This window comes from Caenorhabditis remanei, chromosome I, assembly GCF_010183535.1.
Source record: "Caenorhabditis remanei strain PX506 chromosome I, whole genome shotgun sequence".
NCBI classification, from domain to species: Eukaryota; Metazoa; Nematoda; class Chromadorea; order Rhabditida; family Rhabditidae; genus Caenorhabditis; species Caenorhabditis remanei.
Genome location: NC_071328.1, coordinates 4,799,228 through 4,819,637, shown reverse-complemented (window position 1 = coordinate 4,819,637; position 20,410 = coordinate 4,799,228). Strand labels below are relative to the sequence as shown.

Sequence of the window (20,410 nt, the reverse complement as noted above, 5' to 3'; positions counted from 1 at the left end):
AATAATAAAAATCTATTGCAATCTGGTTAATTTGCAAATATACATTGGTCCAAAATTCGAGGGAAGGAACGGGACGACGAGGGCGCCCAGTGGAGTGTCATGGAAACGGTAGAGACCAGATGATGTCATGTGAGAGACGAGTTGGTGGAGGGATTCCTCGACTGTCTCGATTCCGAAATCATTTCGTGCCACGGCGACAGCGTTCTCGACTACTGCTTCGTTTTGACTTGGAGACAAAGTGCAAGTTGAATAGACGACTGATCCGCCAACTTTTACGGAGCGAAGGGCGTTTCTAAAAACGGAAGCGTTTTGATGAGAATTATTTTAAATAAAAAAATATGTATGTAATTACAGACATATTTGTAATACTTTTCAAACTTTTTCAAACTTACACGAGAATCTTCGTCTGCAACAACGGCAAATCCAGCCTCTGTTGTGTCGACGCTGTGCTGAAAATGTTTCCATCATCCGTACTAACAGATAATCGATCGGTAGAGCATGGGACATCAGCCAACACTTTGTCGTATGCTTCGAATTCATCCCACGTTTTCACATCTGACGCATCTTTTCGTTTCAGCACAAACTTATCGATCGCCTCACTATCCTCCGCAACATATGTCATAAGAGCTCGTTTCAGTTGTCCTAATCTAGCCAATTTGAAATCATTACAAACAATTTTCGATGGAAGATTTGAGAGAGCAGCGAGGAGACTCTTTCCGCCAGGCGCTGCACACATATCAAGAAGAGATTCATTCTTCTGGAGACCGAGAGCCAACACTGGAAGAAGAGATCCACCATCTAACAGCCAGTAGCTTGGAACACCGACTTCATCTTTCATTGGAGCAGGAAAGTCGAGAAGAACTGCTCGCTCGAATGCGCGGACTCGGAGAGCTCTGGAATACTTTGATTAGATATTTCATCAAAGTTGAAATTCTCACTTTGGATAATATAAAAAGTGTTCTCTCTTCGGAATTCTGACGCCTTCTCCCTCAAATCCAGTGATCTCTACATCCTTATTCTGCTGACTTTTCACACCTCCTTGACCCATTTGAAGGGTTCCAGAAGACAATTCTCCAGGACTCTGTCGAAATTCACTCAAGCCAGCTGCTGATCGGAAAATCGCTTCTTGCTCCTCATTATGCAACTCTTTTTCTGACGATGTTGATGGATTCTGAAGTTCTTGCTTGACTTTTCTCGTCTCCTCATCTGCTCTTTTCTCTACGATTTTTCGCTTTGCTTCTAGAATTTCGTCTTCTGTTTTGCCACGAATACTCGCTAACAGATCCCGAGCACCCATATCGGAAAGTATTTCATCGTGTGCTTCCCAATTCCTGCTCATTGTGTTCATCACTGCTAAATATCTATTCGGAGAGAGTAAACCGAGACGAATACTCGGCCATTTCTTCCCGAAAAGTGGTCCGTAATAGAAATCGAAATGATCGAGAGCCTGTGCGGATGGCGTTTTCAGTGGTTTCGTTTTGGCGATCTATAAGTAGATTTTTCCGAATTTTCTGGTAAATTTCTCTCACTTTCGGCTTGAATTTCACTGTTTTCCACCGAATTTGTTGCAGACATATTGAATGGGACGGCCGGAGACAACTCATTCTGTATTATTCAATGTAAAAACTGGCAATGAACCTCAAAAAGGAAAGATGGGATGAAAACCATGTAAAAACAGCAACGAAGACAAAAAGAACACAATGTACAGACAACTTTATGTGCAATAATTAGGGCATTTTATACATTCGAACTAGTCCGTCTCTACAACAAGTGTAGAATTTCTCCTTATAAATAGCCATGTCATAAACCGGTTCACAATCAGCACCGGTGAATTCATATTCTGCAGAAATGATATTAAATGGAGTGCCTTCTGAAGAATTCGTTGGAAGCGATGGGATTGGATAACCGAGAACTCCACCACTTGTGAAAGCGACGATAAGACGATTACAGTAACATTTTATATTCGTCACGCTTCCTTTTTGTGTGGCAATCTCTCCAATAAGCCGTTCTCGAGACACATCGTATGCTCCAACGTGTCCATCTTCGAAACCAACGAACACTACATCTCCAGCTTCATCACCAGAGAAGCATAGCGCTGTGGGTGTAGAAGGCAATTGGAAGTCGTGGCGAATCTTCTCTCCGTGTAAATTCACAACCGATAGAAATTTATCCTCACAAATTACTGCGAATCGAGAGCTATCCACCGAGACAGCCAGATCCACACATTTTCCTCTTTTGAAATCCCAAATCTCCAGAGTTCTCTCTTCTCCACACTTCCACATTCTCGCTGTCCCATCATTTGAACACGAAAGAACGTCGCGTCCAGCTCCGATAATTCCGATACCTGTGATTGCTCCTTTGTGACCTTTCAGAGTTACAGCACATGATCCCGTGTCCACTGCCCAGATTCGGACAGTCATATCTATCCCGCCGCTGAGAATGATGAGTCCCGATGGGAAATACATGCAACGGTAGACATCCATGATGTGGCCTTCGAGAACTCTCTGAAAGTTTTTGATATAGAATAGGAAAACAACTTTTTGGGTTAGTACCAATGTTTCTGCATGTTTGGCGCTAGCAATCACAAAGTTTCCACTCAAATCGGCTGTTGTATAAGTGCTTCCGGTAGACGAAACGTCGAAAGTTCTCGGTGCTGACTTCAAGCCTTCCACTTTTTGTTGGCTGGAGGGAGCTACGAAAATGGTTGTTTTTCCTTGGAATGTGATGTGAAGATTCTTCTGAAATAATCATCATATTGATTATTTTCAGAGAAACAATCACTTACAGACTCATCCAGTGAAACATTTGTGATGCTTGATGATTTGATTGTTCCTACTCCTGGCATCACAGCGAATCCATACTCATCGACAAGTTTTGTGATTTTCACATCGAAATATTCTGTTTGAGTAGCACCTGATGGCTTGACACCGATGTAAAATTCTGAAGTTGGTTCCCTGAGACCAATATGCCAGTCATGTTGAATCACAAGAGTTTCGTCGATGTTTTTTGTAGGTTTTGTATCGTCTTTAGCTTCCATTCCGATGCTTTGCCTGAAACAATGATAGATTGATCAGAAAATTGTTTTAATTAAAGAGCGAAAGAGAATAGGAACATTCTAAAAAGGAAACAGAAACTACAGTAAGATAAACAAATCGTTGTGTGACGCAACCTGTATAATTTATGTGTGCGTCTTTCACTGTAGAATTCGTGGCAAGACTTGCGCGGGAAATGACAAACTTGAATGAATAGAAAAAATGTTTTTAATATTAAGTTTCGTATTTTTAACTAGAAAAGATGATAAATCTATACTAAATGCATGAATTTCGTTAAAATTTCTAAGTTAATGACACAATTTTCTTCAGATTTCAGACTTTTTAAACGAAATACATCTTCCCTCTGTTCTATCCACTCGTTTCTTCCTATTTGATTCCCTCTTCTTATTTTAACTTTGCGCTGAAGATGATTTTCACAAAAATAAAACACACAGCAATCCCGCTCCATTGCACGCCCGTTTTCGTCTCGCTTGCGCGCGAACGCGTGCGCTTTAAAATTTTGTGCTGTTCTGTCCCCTTGACTTACTTTTCCCAGAAGCCCCGTTTGAAACTTGACTTTTTCTTCTGAATAAAATTTTTTACTTCCTCGTAAAATGGATGATTTTGTTTCAGATGCCGCCGAAAGCGAAAGTGAGAACCACCAATCGAAAGCAGGCAGAGCCAACAATTAAAGCCTTCTCTGCGAATCCTTCAATATTGAAGGTTGGTTGTAGATAGTTAAACAAACGAAAAATAGATTCCATTTCAGATATTCGAGGACGTCGTCGCTGCGCACTCGAGCTTAGTCGGAAGTCACATCGAGGAGTTTTGCCGAAATGTCGACACAGTAATAACAAATAAAGTTGCACCAGAAGTATCAGAAAAGTTAAGAAACGCTATCTGCGGTGATTTGGAACATCTCATTGCTCCTGTCCAAAATAAAAAGGTGAGATATTAACAATAAAATAGTAGGTATCAAACAGAAAACAAGTTTTTTAGACTGCCGCTTCACGAGCAGCTCGAAATGTGGCAAGTGCTACGTCTAGAAGTAAGGAAGACGTCCGTCGACAAATGAGTCAAAGTCCAGAAGAAGATGTCGTACAAAGTGAAACAGCGGAGCCAGAGGATCATGCTCATACTGATATGGATGTGGACGACGCCTCGGAGGCTCTCAGACCGGAACCAGTGACACCAAGAATTAACTCGGCAATGAGCGACAGAAATTTCGAGGAGGTTGTCGTTCCAAGCACATTGATTCGTATGCAGCAACTCAGCATTTCAAGGAAAACCGACGAGCAACAACCTTCAAGTCTCGCTCGAAACGCTGCATACAGTGGTACTCCGCGAAGAAATCCACCACGAGAAGCACACAGCACGCATGCGACTCCTCGTAACATCTTCTCAGCCACTCCGACAAGAGCAAATGGAACTCCAGCACGAGCAGCTGTCGTGGCACCAAGAACTCCTCATAGAGCAGTATTCCAAGAAACGGAGAAAGATCAAGAGAAGAAACAGAAGCACGCTGAAGACTTGCGACAACTAGTTTTAGATCAAAAGCGAGAGAAAGCTAGGAAAGAGGAAGTGAAGCGGATGGCTGTGATGGAACGAAAGAATGAGATGGAGAGAGCGCGACGGGAGAAGATTGAAGAGATGAGGAAGAAAGAAGAGCGTACCGCGAACTTCCAGAAAAATATGAGGGAAGGAAAATCCCCAACGAGAGCTCGTCCGAATCCTGAAGCGAAGACTCCGCAGGCCAAGAAACCTGTAAGCCGCAAAGTGTTTGCAGCAGCTGCGGACGGTGCATCAACGCCAGGACGAGGACCAGCCAAGAAGGGACGAGTTGAACTGACGACCGGAAAAGGAGGGCAGAACGTGGTTACTGTCGCTCAACCTACTGTACAAATTTCGGTCAGTGTTAATAAAATAAAGCAATTTCTCAATAAAAATTTTCAGCCTTCGCGAAATCTTCCAAGAAATGCTCTTCGGCAAGTGAAAGATGAGCCAGTAGACATGGAGTTAGACGAAACGCCACCACCGCCACGTCCACAAAAACCGAAAGCAAAGGCAAAGCGATCTCATCCAACCACAACAGCTTCCACTTCTTCAAAGCCGTCTGCAGAAGAAGATGCTGATGCGAAGCTTCGAGCTGAACAAGAGCGATACCTGATGCAGCAAGCAGCTGAAGCCAAGGAAGCTAAGGCTTTGGCTGAAGCTCAAGCCGCAGCGCAGGCTGAAGAACAAAAGAAACTGAAGGAGAAGAAGGCTGCAGAGGAGAAGGCAGAAGCTGCACGACGAAAACACGCTGAAGAAGAGAAAGAACGTTTACTCGCAATTCAAAAAGAAGAAGAAACGCGACTACGTGAACAGCAAGCCAGAGAAGAAGCTGAACTTCAAGCAACACTTGCCAAGCAAGCAGCAAAAAAAGCGAAGCAAGAGGCTTCTGGACAGACGCCTCCACCGACAGTCTACCAGATGACTCCGCCGCGTACTTATCAAGCCAATTCGAAGAACGACTATGGATTGCATGATTTGAACAGTGACGACGAAACCGATCAAGAAGACGATCCGAGAAAGGAAGTCCCAGCATGGGCGGATTTTGCTGTGGTTCGAGAAAACGTGCGGCGACACGTTATTAGGCCACCGTTCGATATTTCTGCATTCTTTGGAGAGATCGAAAAAGTAAGTGAACTTTTAAAGGTTCCCAGTAGCATAACATTTCAATTTTCAGCCAAATCTGAAAGAGATCTTCGGTGACGCGGTCAAAACGAAGAAGCGTGGCTCATCGGCTGTCTGGAGGTCACCGGCCGGTGGAAACGCACTCCGAACTGCGCTTTCAGACATTTCTGAGTAACTGAAAAGTTGATGAATACGAACGAGTCAAGAAATTCTCAGCCAGTTCAAAACTTTTATTTTATTTCTTTTTTTCGAATTTTTATTATTATTTCTAAACTTTCCATTGTACTAGTACCCACCCTCCCAATGGTACTCTGTTTGTGAATAAATTTTTGGCGGTCTTTTTCCTTTTCTGTTATGTTTTGTGCTACGTGTTTCCTGTCACGATTTTTATTTATTTCATTTCTATTCTTTTCCATCTCTCTAATTAACCATTTCAGAAAGATGAGTAAAAATCAAACTATTCAAGAATTTGACGAGAACTTCTTTAGCAGCATTGCTGTACCGAAAGTGAAGGATTACTCGAGACTTTCGAGTTCACCAAGCAGAGATCAGCCATGTGAATCTTCGTATTTTGAGAAACACTTCCGTAAGCACGTTCTAAACCTCTAATTATTCATTTCAATCATTTTCAGCAAATCTGGAATGCGACACTCCTGTAAAAATGAAACTTCCATCAGCTGTTCGTGAATCCGGTGACGCGTTACCTACTGGAAATATGGACAACTTCTTATCCTCGTCGTCATCCTCTGAGAGCACCGTACATGTTGTTGAACAAAACGAATCTGTGGAGACGGCTGCTCCAGCCAAACCAGTACCACACCAAAACAGAGAACCACTTAAGATTGTGCCAAACGACACAGCGCCGGTTCCAGCAAAGCCATACGGAGAAAATCAATTGATTGAAAGTCTCGAGAAGTTGACAATGTTTGCTGCAAAAGAACCAGAGGAACGTCTTTCACAGCGTCGTCGTTCTGAGCAGAAGAAGAAACAAGAGGAAGAGAACAAGCGGCGATCAGCACTTCCAGCTGCCAATCGTGCTCGCTCGATCAGCACAAAACGATCAGTATCTCGAGAACCAACAGCAGCTGCGACAAGAGAATCATCAATTCCTCGTTCTCGACACAACTCGGTGACCCGTACCATCTCTGCACCAATCACGAACGCTGCAACCGGAGTTGTCACTCGTGCCATGGCTGCTCGCGCCGCTGAGGTTACTTTCAAGGCGCCTGGTGTCCGTCGCAGTGTTATGCCGATGAAAATCGCTCAGAAGACGCCAGTAGCAGCGGTGAAAAACGACGCAGCTCCAGGAAGTGGAGACAGATCTCGTGACCGTACTCGTCGGACGAATACAACCGGAACTTCGTCGTTCCGTCGTAGTGTAATGCCGATGAAGCCAACTGGATCTACAACACCAATTGCACCACCTCGACGTTCTGCATCCGTCACCAAAACTACGGTTTCTCTCAGTAAAATGACACCGAAATCTCGCCCGATTGCTACAGCCAACCGTTCGTCAATTCTTCGTATGAATGTTGTCAAACCTACCGCTCCACCTACTGCCGCCGCCGCTGATTCGGAAGCTCAACAGAAGCGGTTGGCTGCTGCTCGCCCTGCAGCTCCTGTGGCTCAAACTGCACGAAGCCGTCAGGCACTAAGAGTCCAACCTGGCACTCCGAGCACAATGATTAAGAAACCAGCTATGGTAAGGCACCCGTTTTTTCAACCGAATTTTGTTCTTTCAGCCATCTTCTGGACAACGGCCTGCTCGCCCGCCAGTGGTTACCACACGTGCTCGATCTGTCGATCGTGCGGGTCAACAGCCTCCAACAACTGCTGGCGCCGCTACTCCTGCTGCGGTATAGAGAATCTGAATAATTTCAAATTATATATATATTTTTTTACAGAAGGTCAACCGGAGTGATCTTTTCAATCGTTTGGCTATTCCGAAATTGTCGGCAACCCCACGCGTCTCACATGACGGTCCAACGTCGAGCCTTCGCAAAACTGCTGTTCGCCCGGTCCCTTCATACATTTACAATGTCAACAAGGGGTATGAGAAGAAACCATGGATTAATTGAACATTAAAAAACGAATTGTTGAAAAAACGCCATCTTTTGATTATATGATTAGGTGCCAACAAGTTTTAGGAAAGACATTTGGGAAAAATTAGAAAAGAAAATACAGAAAAGAGGTAGATTTTCACAATGAGTTCAAGAGGACATAGATATTTATGTAAAATTTACAAACAACAGGAAAACAGACAACATGCTTACTCTTCATCAACCAACTCCCAGTCGGCCGACTCGTTCTTCTCGCTGACTTCTTCAACACGAACTTGCTCTTTATCATCATCCAACTCTTCGACGCCCATGTTATCCACAAGTTCTCTGTGAGCTTTCTTCAGATGATACAGCTCGATTTCGTGCTCCTCATCCTTTTCAATGTCTCTCTTCTCGAGCTCATCAACGAGGGTCAGCAATCTGCTAATCTGGGCAGTATTAGCGTCTTGAGTACCCTTAAGACTGGCACATTCGTTGCGTACAGAAACGTTGTGATTTCTGACAGTGATGACTTCTTGGTTCAACAGTGAGAGTTTAGCGGTAGTATTCATTTTCACCAATGAAAGTTCAGCTCGCGTCTCCTCCAGTTTTGTCTTGATAGCTTCACTCTCAATTGCGTGTTTCTTCTTTTCAGCGTCCAATGCCATTTGAGCCTTGATCATCTCTTGGTTGATCGCCAACATGTGGTTGTACTTGATCTCCTCGATTTGCTTCATGAATCGTTGCTGAACTGCAGCGACTGTTTCTTCTTGCTTTTGCTCCATCTTCTCCTTCTCTATAACAAAATCACGAAGCATGGTGGTAACTTGCTCACGAAGCTGTTCTCTCTCCCTGTCGTTTTCCTCACTGCGCTTGCGGTACTTCATGAAATCATTTGCGGTGGAATACATATGTGATCTACAGTTTGCGAGATCGTCCTCCGCATCCTTCAGCTTGATTAGAGTTTCGTCATGGCGATTCGTCCTCTCAATAAGTTTTCCAGTAGTCTCACTTAGCTTGGCTTCTACTTCAACAAGTGCCTTTTCGAACATGTTTGATTCCATTTCACGTTTTTCATTGCATTCTCTGAGAGACTTTTCGAGATTGGCTGCCTCCACTTGGAACTTCACATAATTCTCATAATTAATGTTGCACTCTGCTCTCAGCATTTCAAGCTCTTCCTGAACGGAAGCTTTCGACGCCGCAAATTGTCCACTAAGCTCATCTCTTTGTCTGAATAACTCACGAAGGCGATCAGTCAAATCAGATTTCTCCATTTCGTGATAATTTTCTGTCTCCTCCTGATCTCTTGCCATTTCGGACAGTCTATGCTCGTAGGCTTGCTCCTTCACTTCCCAGCAGTCCTTCATATCTTGAAGATGTTGTTCAGTGTTCTGTCTGCTCTTGATTAAGTCATCCAAAGCAGCCGCAAGCTCTGCGGATTGACTCTTCATGAGATGTTCTTGTGCTGCCAATTTGGAGTCAGCAATCTGTTTTTGCTGCAGAAGATCTTGGAGTTGGCCCTGTGTAGCTTCGTGCTTCGATACGACATTTTTCATCTCAGCTTGAAGTTTCTCATACTTCTCTTGAGTCTCTCTATGAGCGTCCTCCTCTTTGTCCTTGAGTTCATAGCAAGTTATAAGAGAATCTTGCTCATCAGCACAAAGACGAGTCAGTCGTTCCACCTCCATCTGGACTTCAGCTCGTTCCGCCTTGAACGCCTTCAAAGTCTCTTGGAAGTTCTGTGTATCTTTCTTCCACATTGCTCTGAACTCTTCCATCATATCGTTGAGCTCTTGATTCTCTTGTCGAAGACGATCGCCCAACTCTTTCAATTCCTTCATGGCGGTTTCGTACTTTTTCTTTTCTTCATTCCAAGTCACCCTGGTCAAGGAATGAGCATGGTTAGCTTCGTCGAGCATAGCCTCGAGCATAGTTGCATATGTCTTGGCTTGACCAGTGACCACCTCTTGAACAGAGTTCTTCTGAAAGAATGCAAGTTTCTAAGTGAAAAAATAGAAATAGTTCAACAATCGATTAAATGGTGCAAGTTTTCTCCGTAGGCTCAGCCCTTCCGTGTTACAATAAACTAAAAAAGTACGAGAATCAAAAATGTTTCTTACCTCAATGAGAGCCTGCTTTTCCCTATGGAGATCAGCGTTCTTTGCCTTCAGAGCTTCGACTTCTGAGCAAGCCACACGAGATTGCTCACAGAGATACTCGGGTCTTGCATTCCAAGTCTGAAATAACAAATTGTTTAGCATCAGTGAAGGAGGATGTAAGTTTTCAAATCGAGGCAACCAATATATTTTTGAAAAGTGCTAATGAGACATACCTGTTTCAAGTTCTGATTGTCCAGAAGAAGACGTGCATCCTCTCCAACTTGAATTTCAGCATTGTCAGAAGCCATTTGGGAGTTTCAACCAAGTTGCGATAAACGTATCTGAAATAAGGAAATCACGTGAATGCATCGGCAAACAAAGCGGCGAGACGACGGGGAAAAAGGTGTAAAGAAAAGAAACATATTCAAAAGCCCGTAAAAACAGTATGTTGAAAACGGTGCGCAACGCATTATACACATAAAAATTACACGAGAAATCAATCGAAAGTAGGTAGAGGCAGATATGCCGATGAGGCCCCGTCGATTGAATAGCGGGAAGGGAGAGAGCGAGAGATGTGGACACGGGAGGAGTGAGGCCTGGGGAGGTACTCCTCATTTGCGAGAATATGCACAGATGAATGACAATTGTTGGGAAGGAGCAGCAGACAGAGAGAGAGAGAAAAGAGGAAGGATGACCTCTCCCGACTATTGCTCTCGACTCACTAGATACTCATCGCAGTGTATGCGAGAGGGGGTGGATGGGACCACGTTAAACAGTAAGCGGGGGGAGGGGCTGGCTGACCAATTTCTGATGTAATACAGGCCAAGGTTACAATAATGAGCGGGTTGGAAGGTAGAGAGGGTGTAAACGAGAGAGATTCAAAAGAAAGAGTTTAGATAGACACACAAGATAGGAAGTGCTCTATTTGCTCAAATCTACCTAGAAATAAATAGAACGGGGGATTCGTAGGGTACGGTGGAATACGAGAGGAGGAGATGAGGTGCAGCGATTATTTGGGAGTGAGGATTAGGTGACTTCTTCGATTTCTTTGATGTCAAGTGAGATTTGATAGTTTGTGTAATAGAGGGACTCTTTCCGTTCGACTCGGTGAAACCGCCTACTGTAGTTAGAGATGTTGGAAAGAGATCTGGGAAAGTGGAAAATTAGGAAAATCGATAAAAAGCAACAAAGAAAAGCTGAGCTGTTTTTGAGAGAAAGATTTGAAAGCAGAGAGGATATAAACGTATTTGATGAAAAATGAGAAATTCCATTGATGAATATCAAAAATGGTGCTCTAAAAAAATCTGGAAAAGGCTATTAAACCGATTAAGGACAGCCGAAAACATCAAGAGCACATGTTGTTTTCTCATATTAAATAGCTCAATATTCTAAAGCTAAAACACAGTTTTTTCCATACTAAATTTTTGAAAATTTACTCGAAAGTTTTCCTCTTAAAATCTTAACTTCTTCCAGAATGCCATCTGCTGGAGGACTTCATGGAATTCGTGCACCATCCAAGGATCGATCAACTCCAAAGAAGGCTGAGCCAACGAAAGAGTGAAACAGAGGAGAGAATGTACATATAATTGTTCCGCTATCATTTTTAAACAGTTTTTGATTATTCTATTTATTCATTTGATATTTTATGTTTAGCTATCCATTATCCCCACCCCACCACGAAAAATTCCATAATTCTCCTAATTGTTTTCTTCTTCTCTCTACTTTCTGATGATGCCACTAGTGTTCATTTCTAAAATAATCCTGTATAATAGAAGACCAACATCATTCAGCAGCTATTATAGAGAATTCCCCATCTCTCCAGTGAACTTCCCCTTTATCTTATTGTCTTCTACGGTGGCCACTATTTTTCTCCCTTGTTTTTCGATTGTTGGCGGTGGAAATGAACAGTTCTTGTGAAGAATACTCCGCCTTGTTGAAGTATCGAACGGTTACATCCCGATGATTCTGTCTTTCAGCTCCCATTCCCATCTCTAGACTCGAAACATTATGTTTCCAATAAGTTTTTATTTCATAAGTCAGTCAGTGAAGCGAAAAGAAATGGGTAGAGAAAGTAAGAATTTCTGGGGGAAAAGTTGGGTACAAAAAGTAATTCGAATTTTGAATTCACAATGAAAAATGTACAACTGTACAGGGTGATTGCAACAACAGTAAATTGACTGTCGTTATCAGTATGGCTAACAAAAATAAGTACAATTTAGTTATTTACATTCAAATGTTCTTTATGTGCGTCTATTTACATTCATCTTCATCATCCTCAACCATCTCCCATTCTTCCTTCTTCTTCTCCACTGGTTTCACTTGCTCTTTCTCTGCTTCCAACTTTGGCATCTCATCTTCGTAAATTTCTTCTCTGTCCGAATCTTCCGAATCATCTGAATTCGACGAACAATCAGAATCCGAAGAGCAATCCGAGTCATCAGAAGAAGTTGAGTCGATCTCCTCGACTCCCATATTCTCCTTCAGCTTCTCATTTGTCTCCTTGAGCTGACTGACTTCGTTTTGCCACATCACACGATCCACGGAGTGAGATTTCTCCATTTTCTGATTTGCAGATTCCAAACGAGAAATCGATGCGTACGCCTCGTCCATTTGTACTTCGTGGCATTGGGCGAGCTGGAATTATTTCAGAATTAGAAAAATCACAAAATTTCAATTGATTCTTACCTCTGACATCTGCTTCAATCTAGTCTCAAGACACTTCTTAATATAATCCTTCTCCACTAGAATCTTATTCTTCTCCATATCCATCAAAGTGCGAAGATTCTCCAATTCCATCTTCGACAACTCCACAGTGGCCTTTTGCAAATCACTCGCCTCAATCTTCTGAGCCTTCAAACTTCTCTCCAAGTCTTCATTGGCTTTCAAAAGTTGATCATAGCTCTCCAGAAGCTTCTCCTCGTTGTCCTTCATCTCATCATACGTCTTCTGGAACTTCTTCTTGTCTAAAGCACGTTGCTCATTCACAACGGCAATGTTGTTCTCGTAGACTTCGCATTCGCTTCTCCAGTTAGCAGTGACGTTGTCAATCTTCTCCTCGAGCTCAGCGTTCTGTTGCTGGAGTTCTTCGATCTGTTTCTTCATTTCCATTCTGACGGTAGTCTCATCCTTCCAGGCATTGACTTCCTTCTTCAAGTCACTTAGCCATTCGACCTTCTCCATACGGTGAAGCTCGCAGAGACTATTCAACTTCTGAATCTCGAGTTTCTTAGATTCAAGCTCGCCACGTCGTTGTTCGGAGAGTTTTCTAATGGATTTGGTGAGCCAGAGATTCTTTCTCTTCATAGTTCTCATTTTCTTTTGTTCCGTCTTTCTCTTATCCATCAAATCATAGATTTCATCCTCCAAATCTGCACACTCTTCATCCCATTCCTTCACAGAAGACTCTTTCTTTGACTCCGATGCCTTCACCTTGTCCTTCAAATCTTGAATAGTCACGTTGAGTTCTAAAATTATATTATCTGCTAGTATTTTCTGATCCTTCAGTCGTTTCTCCATCTCATTTATTGCGAGTGATGTCTCGTATTCGACCGTATCTTGGTCGGTCGTCTCCTCGAGCTCCTTGATCTTCTCGTTCAAAGAGACGATTTGCTCTTCCAAAGCTTGGGTTGTCTCGAGATACTTGGCTCGTTCACTCGCCATTGTTCTCTCGTTGAAGTTCAGCTTAGATTCCGTTAGCTTTCTTTTCTCATGTGCTGCTACCTCCTTATCACGATGTTCCGAATTCTTTCTCTCAAGATCCTCGATCGCCTCGAAGGCATCTTGAAGATGGCGGTTCAAAGTGTTAATTCTATCATCAGCTTCATTCAAACGAGAGTTCTTGGTTCCCATGTTTCTCTCTTGAAGAAGTCGAATGTCAGCATTGAGTGATTCGATACGTTCATTCCACATCTTTTCAGAATTCTTCGAATGATTGATGATATCTTCCTTTTGAGATTTCAACTTCTCATTCTCCTTTCTTAGAAGTTCCTCAGATTCCTCGTACTTCTTGATCAAATTTGCCTTCTCCGCTTCGTATCTCATTGCTTGTTCGTTGATTTCGTCGAGCATGATTCTCATATTCGACGAGTAATGATTCATCTCATAATCGCAATGCAAATCGTCACGTCTCGCAAGCTTCTGCCCGTTCTCCATCTTCTCCAACTCCTCCTCTAGATGCTCCACCTCCTTCACCTTCTCGTTCCGTTCACGGAGCATTTTGCCGAGTTGACCACGAGTACTGTTCAACACTGCCATCAGCTCCTTGTTAGTCGACTCCATCACGAAGATCTCCTTCTCAGCGTTGGCCAACTTTTTCTCGAGCTCCTCGACACCTGGATGCTTCTCGTTGCGAACTCGCTCGAGCTCATGCTCACAATCGGTGCGGAGAGCCAAAGTGAGACGGAGGCTCTTGTTCTCTTCTTGAAGCTCGTGTCTCTCAGCTCTACAGATGTTCAGCTTGACTTGGAGTGATTTTAGTTTTTGCTGAAAAAGTAAAGTTGTTGAAGTGAAGAAGAAGCTCAACTTACCTCAAGAGTTTCCTCCTGACCTAGGTGAGGAGCCATCATGGTTGAACGTTTTTTGAGTTTTGCTACCTGAAAAGTAGAAAAGTTGGAAATGCGATAAAGAGAGCAAGCTGGAAAAGTTCAAGAACACGAGATGCAACAAGACGCTTCATCCATCGTGGGGTCACGCGGATGGAGACGCATACATACATAACGCAGACACCAATGGAAATCAATAGAAGCAGGGCGGGGGCCCCCTCCGGAGGCCTGGCGTATAGTGTTGGTTGGGAGTGTCTCCGTTGGAAAAGAAGGTGTCCCCCCTTCTACTTCTCTCCGTTTTTCCATCTCTTGTTCTCTTTACTTTGTGTTGTTGCCCCCCTCTCTCGTCCCCCATTTTCCGCTGAACGTTCTCTATGGCTGTGCACACTCAAATGAGATGAAAGGAGTGGAGAGAGAGAAAAGAGATTGGGAAATCATTACCATCAAAAAAAGATATTAATCAGAAAAAGAAGGAGTAGATAAGGAGACGAATATGGCAAACAACAATGAGATAGAGAGCAGAGATGCGAGGAGTCATGTTTATAATGACAGGAATACGATGTATTCATGAATTATGAACCTATTCGATTCAATTGGGCTAATTAGGGATCGAGTTGTCGGAGTTTACGGGTTGGAGAATCTTATTACTATTTGTTGAGAAAGAGTCTCGGTTGGGATATAGTTGTCAATGAGTACGGGTAGCATGAATTCAAATCGAAGGGTCTTAATGAGAAGTTTCTGAAGCTAGAGCTTCTGGTGCTAAGATCGCATACTGAGAACTCGAGCAGGCTGACGGCTACATCTGCTCACTAGAGAGCGTACTTCTTAGGCTGGTTGCCACTGGCTACGCATGTCATAAAACAGTGAAAGAGGACATAAAACAGTGAGAGTGGTTACTATGCCAACGAGAAAGCTCCGGATAGAGAGGGTTTTTTCTAAAGGACTCATATGTTTGAAATGAAAAATTGTGATTTTTCATTTTTGATTGGAGGTTTGGAAAGTTTGAGCAAGACAAGTTTCCAATGGCGGAGATGACCAGAAATAGAGAAATCGCGCTCGAAAACTTCAGAAGCGGGTTTAGAAGTTTGAGGAAGAAGTTCAGTTTGCCATTTTATAGCAAATTGTCTTATAAAGCAAGCAGAACTCATTCGTACTCAGGACCTAGATATCGCAGGCTACGTGAAGGGAGAATTGATACTGGAAGAGTCAGAACACTTTAGTGATTTCCGAAAACAATCTGAATTTGTACTCTCTGACATTATGACGATGGAAAACATCACTTTGTGACTACTTTTGGTAGAAAATCTCGTCATTTTATAAAATGTCTTCAGAGAAGACAGATTCTCAGAATCCTCAAGTATGAATATTGTGTTTTCTGACTTCGAGCTTGTAAATTTTCTGATGGCATGAGCTCTCTCAAAATCCCGTTGCCAACGGATACGAGCAAAGCGAACGAAGAGATTCTAGAGCCGTATACATGTCTATTCTCAAGTGTCAGGAATACGAATAGTGCAATAGTTGGAAAACGCCAAAAGAAAAAACACGAATTTCAGAATCTACGTATCCGACGGTATGTATACAGTTGGTTCCAAAGTTCTCTGATAAATTGTGAACTTGCAGTGAACGTTATCATAAAAAGTCCACAAAAGAAATTGCAAAACATCATAAAAGTTGTTCTCTCTAAAAGTGAAGATTATTTGGTTTCTGATGCAATCCTATTTCTTTCTTTTGTTTGAGACAAAAGTTGTCTTCTTCATAAACCTCGTCTCTCTAATTTCACGTGATCTACACATGTTTTATTGAAACAAGAATATATTGATAAGGTGTGAATCTGATTTGGCAGCTGAAATAGAAAAGACAGCGGTGTAACATGTGTGCACTTCTGAAAGTTTGAACGATGTGAACTGTTCTTGGAAAATGATTAGAGATTGGCATTGTGATGGGAAAAGAAGGAAGAAAACAAGTTGGAGTTTTCTCATTGCTTTGTGTCTCTAAATATCAAGAAAAAGCATCAAAACAGCATCATAAGACGAGAGCAAGACGGGAAACAAAACGGCTTTCTCGCTGTGTCTCTCCGGGGTTTATACATTTATTTATTTCTATTTCTCTTTGCGTCTCTTGGTCGCTTGTTCTCTTACTCCCCGTTGAAAGGTCTGCTGACTTCGCTTCTCTATTTTATTCAGCGGGGCGCGATTTCTCGTTGTGGAAGGGTGAGGAAGAGAGAGAGAATGGGAACAGAGTACGCACAGTTTCGGATTTAAAATGTTCAATTTAATCATAAAAAACGAAAATTTTGGAGTCGTTTAGATTCTTTTTTAGGAGGAAAATTTAGTTAGCCAATTTAGAAGATTTGTTACTCAGAAATTGAGAAAGAATGACATCATATGGGATATTCGAAAATAATTGAGAAGAAATGAAAACAAAAAATCCCAAAAACTTGGAGGAATTAAAGAAATTTTGAAGACTCTCAAAGCAAATTGAGTAGAAATTTCTAAACATTAAAAAACTGAAAATAGAAACAAGATATTTCCCGCCTTTTCCATCAGAATGTTTAAATGTCCGCCAATGTTTTCTCTGCCAATCTGTCAAAATATATTATTTTCACATTCAATGGGAATTTCATGTACCCGAATGATCTCTTAAAATTCAGAGTATCTTGTTTTCCAACATTTTAGAAACAACATCTCGAATTTGTCATTGTTAACTGATCTGATCAGTGTACATTGTGTAAATTTTAAAGTTTTTGAAGTAATTGGGAGTTTATGACAGTTGAATATTTTCGAATATATCTTTCGCATTTTCTGAATATTTCAGTTTCAGAGGGCTTAAGAAGATATTTAAAAGGATAATTTTGAACTGGAATCCTAGAGCTCTGATACGTTCTAACCTGATATGCTTTAAGTAATAAATCAATGGATAACTAGTCTTCAGAATGTGACATCACTTTACTTGAATATCTTCACTTTTCGCTTCATTTTGGTTTTGATTACATTGCATTCGATTCTACTTACTTGCTTCTTATTTCTCTCAATTCCAAACCTTCCAAGCAACAATTCTTTCAGCCACTCCTCAAAAATGAGCAAACGCTACGAGACGGTAAAACATCTTGGAGAAGGTCAATTCGCTAACGTCTACCTGGCGAAAGATTTGGAGTCTGGCGAGATGGTGGCTATCAAAAAGGTCTTTATTATCTTATAATAGTTTGCAACGGAATTTGATTCCAGATCAAACTGGGATCACGAGAAGAAGCGAAAGACGGAATCAATCGAACGGCTATCAGAGAAATCAAACTGCTCAAAGAGATTCATCATGAGAATATTATTACGGTATTTAGAATTCAGGAGGATATTCTGAAACTGAGCTTGATCAATTCCAGCTCCGCGATGTGATTGGCCATCGAACAAGCATTCAACTGGTATTCGACTTCATGGACACAGATCTCGAGCACGTCGTCAAAGATCATTCCATCATTTTGTCACCCGCCCATATCAAAAATATCACCATGCAAATGCTTTTAGGACTGGAATTCTTGCATGCGCATTGGATTCTTCATAGGGTTTGTGGTGAAGTGGATAGTGAAAGTGGGGGAAAGATAATCTAATAGAATTGCCGCGACGAAGGTCATAAAAATCATATTTTTACGGGTTTGATCAGGGAGAGAATTGAGAGGAAACGGGGGATTTTGAGGGAAGTGAAGAGGGAAAAGCTGAAAAAGCTGGATCCGTTTGGAATGAAAAGTTCAGAAAAATTCATAAAAATATAATTTTTCCAGGATTTAAAACCGAATAACTTGCTTCTCAACAACATGGGACGTGTGAAACTCACCGATTTCGGTCTTGCTCGATTCTTTGGCTCACCGAACAGAAATTACACTCATCAGGTATCAAACTATCTCTCTGAAACCCGCTATAAATGAATTCCAGGTCGTCACCAGATGGTATCGTGCTCCAGAATTACTCTACGGCGCTCGTTCATATGGAGTTGGAATTGATATCTGGTCGGTTGGATGTATCATTGCGGAGCTGTTGTTGAGGGTTTGTTTTTATTATGCAATTTTAGAAAAATCATTCTTATATATAAAACGCGTGTGGGCTCTGTCTGTGGATTTGTCGGTGTGTTTTTCAGGATGTCCGCAAGATTTTTGAGAAATAAAGGCAGAGCGCGCCATGGGCAAAAGTCGAACCCTCGCCTTTTCAGCGACAAGCGTGAGCGTTAACCACTCGGCCACGTGAACACTTTTGTGAGAGGGTGAACAGGAAAATAAGAAGAGGCCAGCCGGATGAAGCGCCGAAGGCGCGGCAGCCAGGCTGGTAGAAAAATAATTGTGATTTTTCTAGGCTCCAATCTTCCCCGGAGAGAGTGATATCGATCAACTTGTCAAGATTTATAATGTTCTTGGATGTCCGACTGAGGAGAGCTGGCCGACGATGAAGACTTTGAATAGCTATGTGTCGATTAAGTAAGTCAATTTCAGATAATTTTGAAAAGTCTCCATTTATTTCTGTTTCCAGACCCGACTCTGAAACACCCGGATTGAATTTCATTTTCTCCGCCGCTCCCCAGGATTTGATTGACTTATTGATTGGAATGTGGACGTTCGATCCGGTGAAACGACTGACTTGTACTCAATCACTGCAAATGGATTATTTCAAATCTCAACCGTATTGTTGTCTCGACGAGGAACTCCCGCTTCCCAATCAGAAACCGCCGAAACGAACGCGTCGTCTCGAGGAGGATGGATCGCATCCGGCGAGACGATTGATCTTTGAATAAGCTTTTTATTATATTCATTTCATGTTTTATCTCATAATTTATTTTGTTTTCATTATGTGCCGGGTTTGCTTTTGAATTTCCGTTTCTTGTTTTTGAAAAGAAACATTATTAGTCTTTAGATGCGAGAACTTTATTGGATTTTGCTTTAGAAAAGATTACCTGAGAGAGATAGAGACCAGAAATAGTGATTTGAACGAAAAATAGCTACCAAGAATTGAAAAAAATGCTCAAAATACACAGAAGATGAATCAGATTTCGATATTCTCCGAAACGTGGACCATCTCACACTGGTCGTCGAAATCCTCGGAGACCTCATCCAACTTATCAAACTCCTCCTCATCCCTCTCCGCTTGGATCTCATCTCGTCTTCTCTTCTCCTGACAGATCAAATCGTCGACAATTTCCTGAAGTTCACACTCCAAATGCTCCTCGGATTGTCTGAATTGACGACGGAGCTCCTCGGCCTCACTCTTGTACTTTTGGACGATAGCGTCTTTTTTCTCGAGCTCAGCCTTCAGTTTCTGCTCGTTGATGGCAGCCTTATCGAGACGGTCTTCATATTTATTCATTAATTTCGTGAGCCACAATTTTTCCTTTTCCCTTTCATCATTCAGATAATCGTTCAGACGTTTTTCCTGTTCTTCCCTCTGATCCTTCTCAATCTTTTCCCATTTCTTCTTCAATCGATTTCCTTTCTCCAACCTGGAAATCATCTCGTCGAATGCCACTATTTTACCGTATTTCTGTAATTTAGAAATTGATTACTTGATGGAGTGACACGAAAGTGGGAGGTTCATCACATCCCTGTGAACACAATTAGGTTTGGTGTAGCGTGGCGCAACGGGTTACCCGGCTGCTAACGGCGCGGGAGCTCGCGAGTTCGAGTCCGCGTGCGGGCTTTTTAGTTTTTTGTGGTTTTTTAAACAATAAAAACTTACATAAATTTGCCGACTGAACCCAGTAAGAATGGTTAATACCAAGAGGAAAAGAAGGATGAAGATGCCGTCTTCGCAATCCATTCTGAAACGTGGAAATTGTGAAAAAAAGTGTTGAAAAAAGAATAAAACATAGCAAAAAGAAAAAGAGCAAGAATAAGACTCTCTGTGCATATGACCGACGACATTTGGCTCCTCTCAGATCGATATGTAAAGGCCAACAACCCGCTCTCGACCGCCTTCCTCTCTCCTTCGTCTCCCGTAAATATCTGCGTATCTTCACTTTCTCGCAGCCGTCTGACTTCTGCGAAA

General features: G+C 42.2%; 9 protein-coding genes across 9 annotated transcripts; 4 read left to right on the top strand and 5 right to left on the bottom strand.

Moving 5' to 3' along the window:
- Positions 1 to 12: 12 nt before the first annotated feature.
- Positions 13 to 1,604, bottom strand: GCK72_000783 (uncharacterized protein; the record flags this gene model as incomplete). Its single annotated transcript, XM_003109164.2, has 4 exons — positions 13 to 292; positions 393 to 893; positions 939 to 1,486; positions 1,530 to 1,604. The coding sequence occupies 4 exons, from the start codon at positions 1,602 to 1,604 to the stop codon at positions 13 to 15; spliced, it is 1,404 nt and encodes a 467-aa protein (XP_003109212.2).
- Positions 1,605 to 1,727: 123 nt separating this feature from the next.
- Positions 1,728 to 3,037, bottom strand: GCK72_000782 (uncharacterized protein; the record flags this gene model as incomplete). The annotated part of the gene is made up of 3 exons (XM_053722678.1): positions 1,728 to 2,504; positions 2,553 to 2,738; positions 2,786 to 3,037. The coding sequence occupies 3 exons, from the start codon at positions 3,035 to 3,037 to the stop codon at positions 1,728 to 1,730; spliced, it is 1,215 nt and encodes a 404-aa protein (XP_053591323.1).
- A 628-nt stretch (positions 3,038 to 3,665) lies between these two features.
- Positions 3,666 to 5,883, top strand: GCK72_000781 (uncharacterized protein; the record flags this gene model as incomplete). The annotated part of the gene is made up of 5 exons (XM_053722677.1): positions 3,666 to 3,755; positions 3,802 to 3,978; positions 4,032 to 4,940; positions 4,986 to 5,711; positions 5,761 to 5,883. 5 exons carry the CDS (start codon positions 3,666 to 3,668, stop codon positions 5,881 to 5,883), a joined length of 2,025 nt encoding a protein of 674 aa, XP_053591322.1.
- A 266-nt stretch (positions 5,884 to 6,149) lies between these two features.
- On the top strand, positions 6,150 to 7,786 carry GCK72_000780 (uncharacterized protein; the record flags this gene model as incomplete). The annotated part of the gene is made up of 4 exons (XM_053722676.1): positions 6,150 to 6,294; positions 6,341 to 7,365; positions 7,451 to 7,564; positions 7,613 to 7,786. 4 exons carry the CDS (start codon positions 6,150 to 6,152, stop codon positions 7,784 to 7,786), a joined length of 1,458 nt encoding a protein of 485 aa, XP_053591321.1.
- Positions 7,787 to 7,977: 191 nt separating this feature from the next.
- GCK72_000779 (uncharacterized protein) lies at positions 7,978 to 10,157 on the bottom strand (the record flags this gene model as incomplete). Its single annotated transcript, XM_053722675.1, has 3 exons — positions 7,978 to 9,732; positions 9,871 to 9,987; positions 10,083 to 10,157. The coding sequence occupies 3 exons, from the start codon at positions 10,155 to 10,157 to the stop codon at positions 7,978 to 7,980; spliced, it is 1,947 nt and encodes a 648-aa protein (XP_053591320.1).
- Positions 8,113 to 11,410, top strand: GCK72_000778 (uncharacterized protein; the record flags this gene model as incomplete). The annotated part of the gene is made up of 2 exons (XM_053722674.1): positions 8,113 to 8,294; positions 11,323 to 11,410. The coding sequence occupies 2 exons, from the start codon at positions 8,113 to 8,115 to the stop codon at positions 11,408 to 11,410; spliced, it is 270 nt and encodes an 89-aa protein (XP_053591319.1).
- Positions 11,411 to 12,099: 689 nt separating this feature from the next.
- On the bottom strand, positions 12,100 to 14,414 carry GCK72_000777 (uncharacterized protein; the record flags this gene model as incomplete). The annotated part of the gene is made up of 3 exons (XM_053722673.1): positions 12,100 to 12,483; positions 12,535 to 14,331; positions 14,376 to 14,414. The coding sequence occupies 3 exons, from the start codon at positions 14,412 to 14,414 to the stop codon at positions 12,100 to 12,102; spliced, it is 2,220 nt and encodes a 739-aa protein (XP_053591318.1).
- Positions 14,415 to 17,465: 3,051 nt separating this feature from the next.
- On the top strand, positions 17,466 to 19,163 carry GCK72_000776 (uncharacterized protein; the record flags this gene model as incomplete). Its single annotated transcript, XM_003109113.2, has 7 exons — positions 17,466 to 17,570; positions 17,615 to 17,716; positions 17,767 to 17,946; positions 18,163 to 18,270; positions 18,314 to 18,424; positions 18,728 to 18,849; positions 18,902 to 19,163. The coding sequence occupies 7 exons, from the start codon at positions 17,466 to 17,468 to the stop codon at positions 19,161 to 19,163; spliced, it is 990 nt and encodes a 329-aa protein (XP_003109161.1).
- Positions 19,164 to 19,411: 248 nt separating this feature from the next.
- GCK72_000775 (uncharacterized protein) lies at positions 19,412 to 20,182 on the bottom strand (the record flags this gene model as incomplete). The annotated part of the gene is made up of 2 exons (XM_003109375.2): positions 19,412 to 19,906; positions 20,102 to 20,182. The coding sequence occupies 2 exons, from the start codon at positions 20,180 to 20,182 to the stop codon at positions 19,412 to 19,414; spliced, it is 576 nt and encodes a 191-aa protein (XP_003109423.2).
- Positions 20,183 to 20,410: the final 228 nt, after the last annotated feature.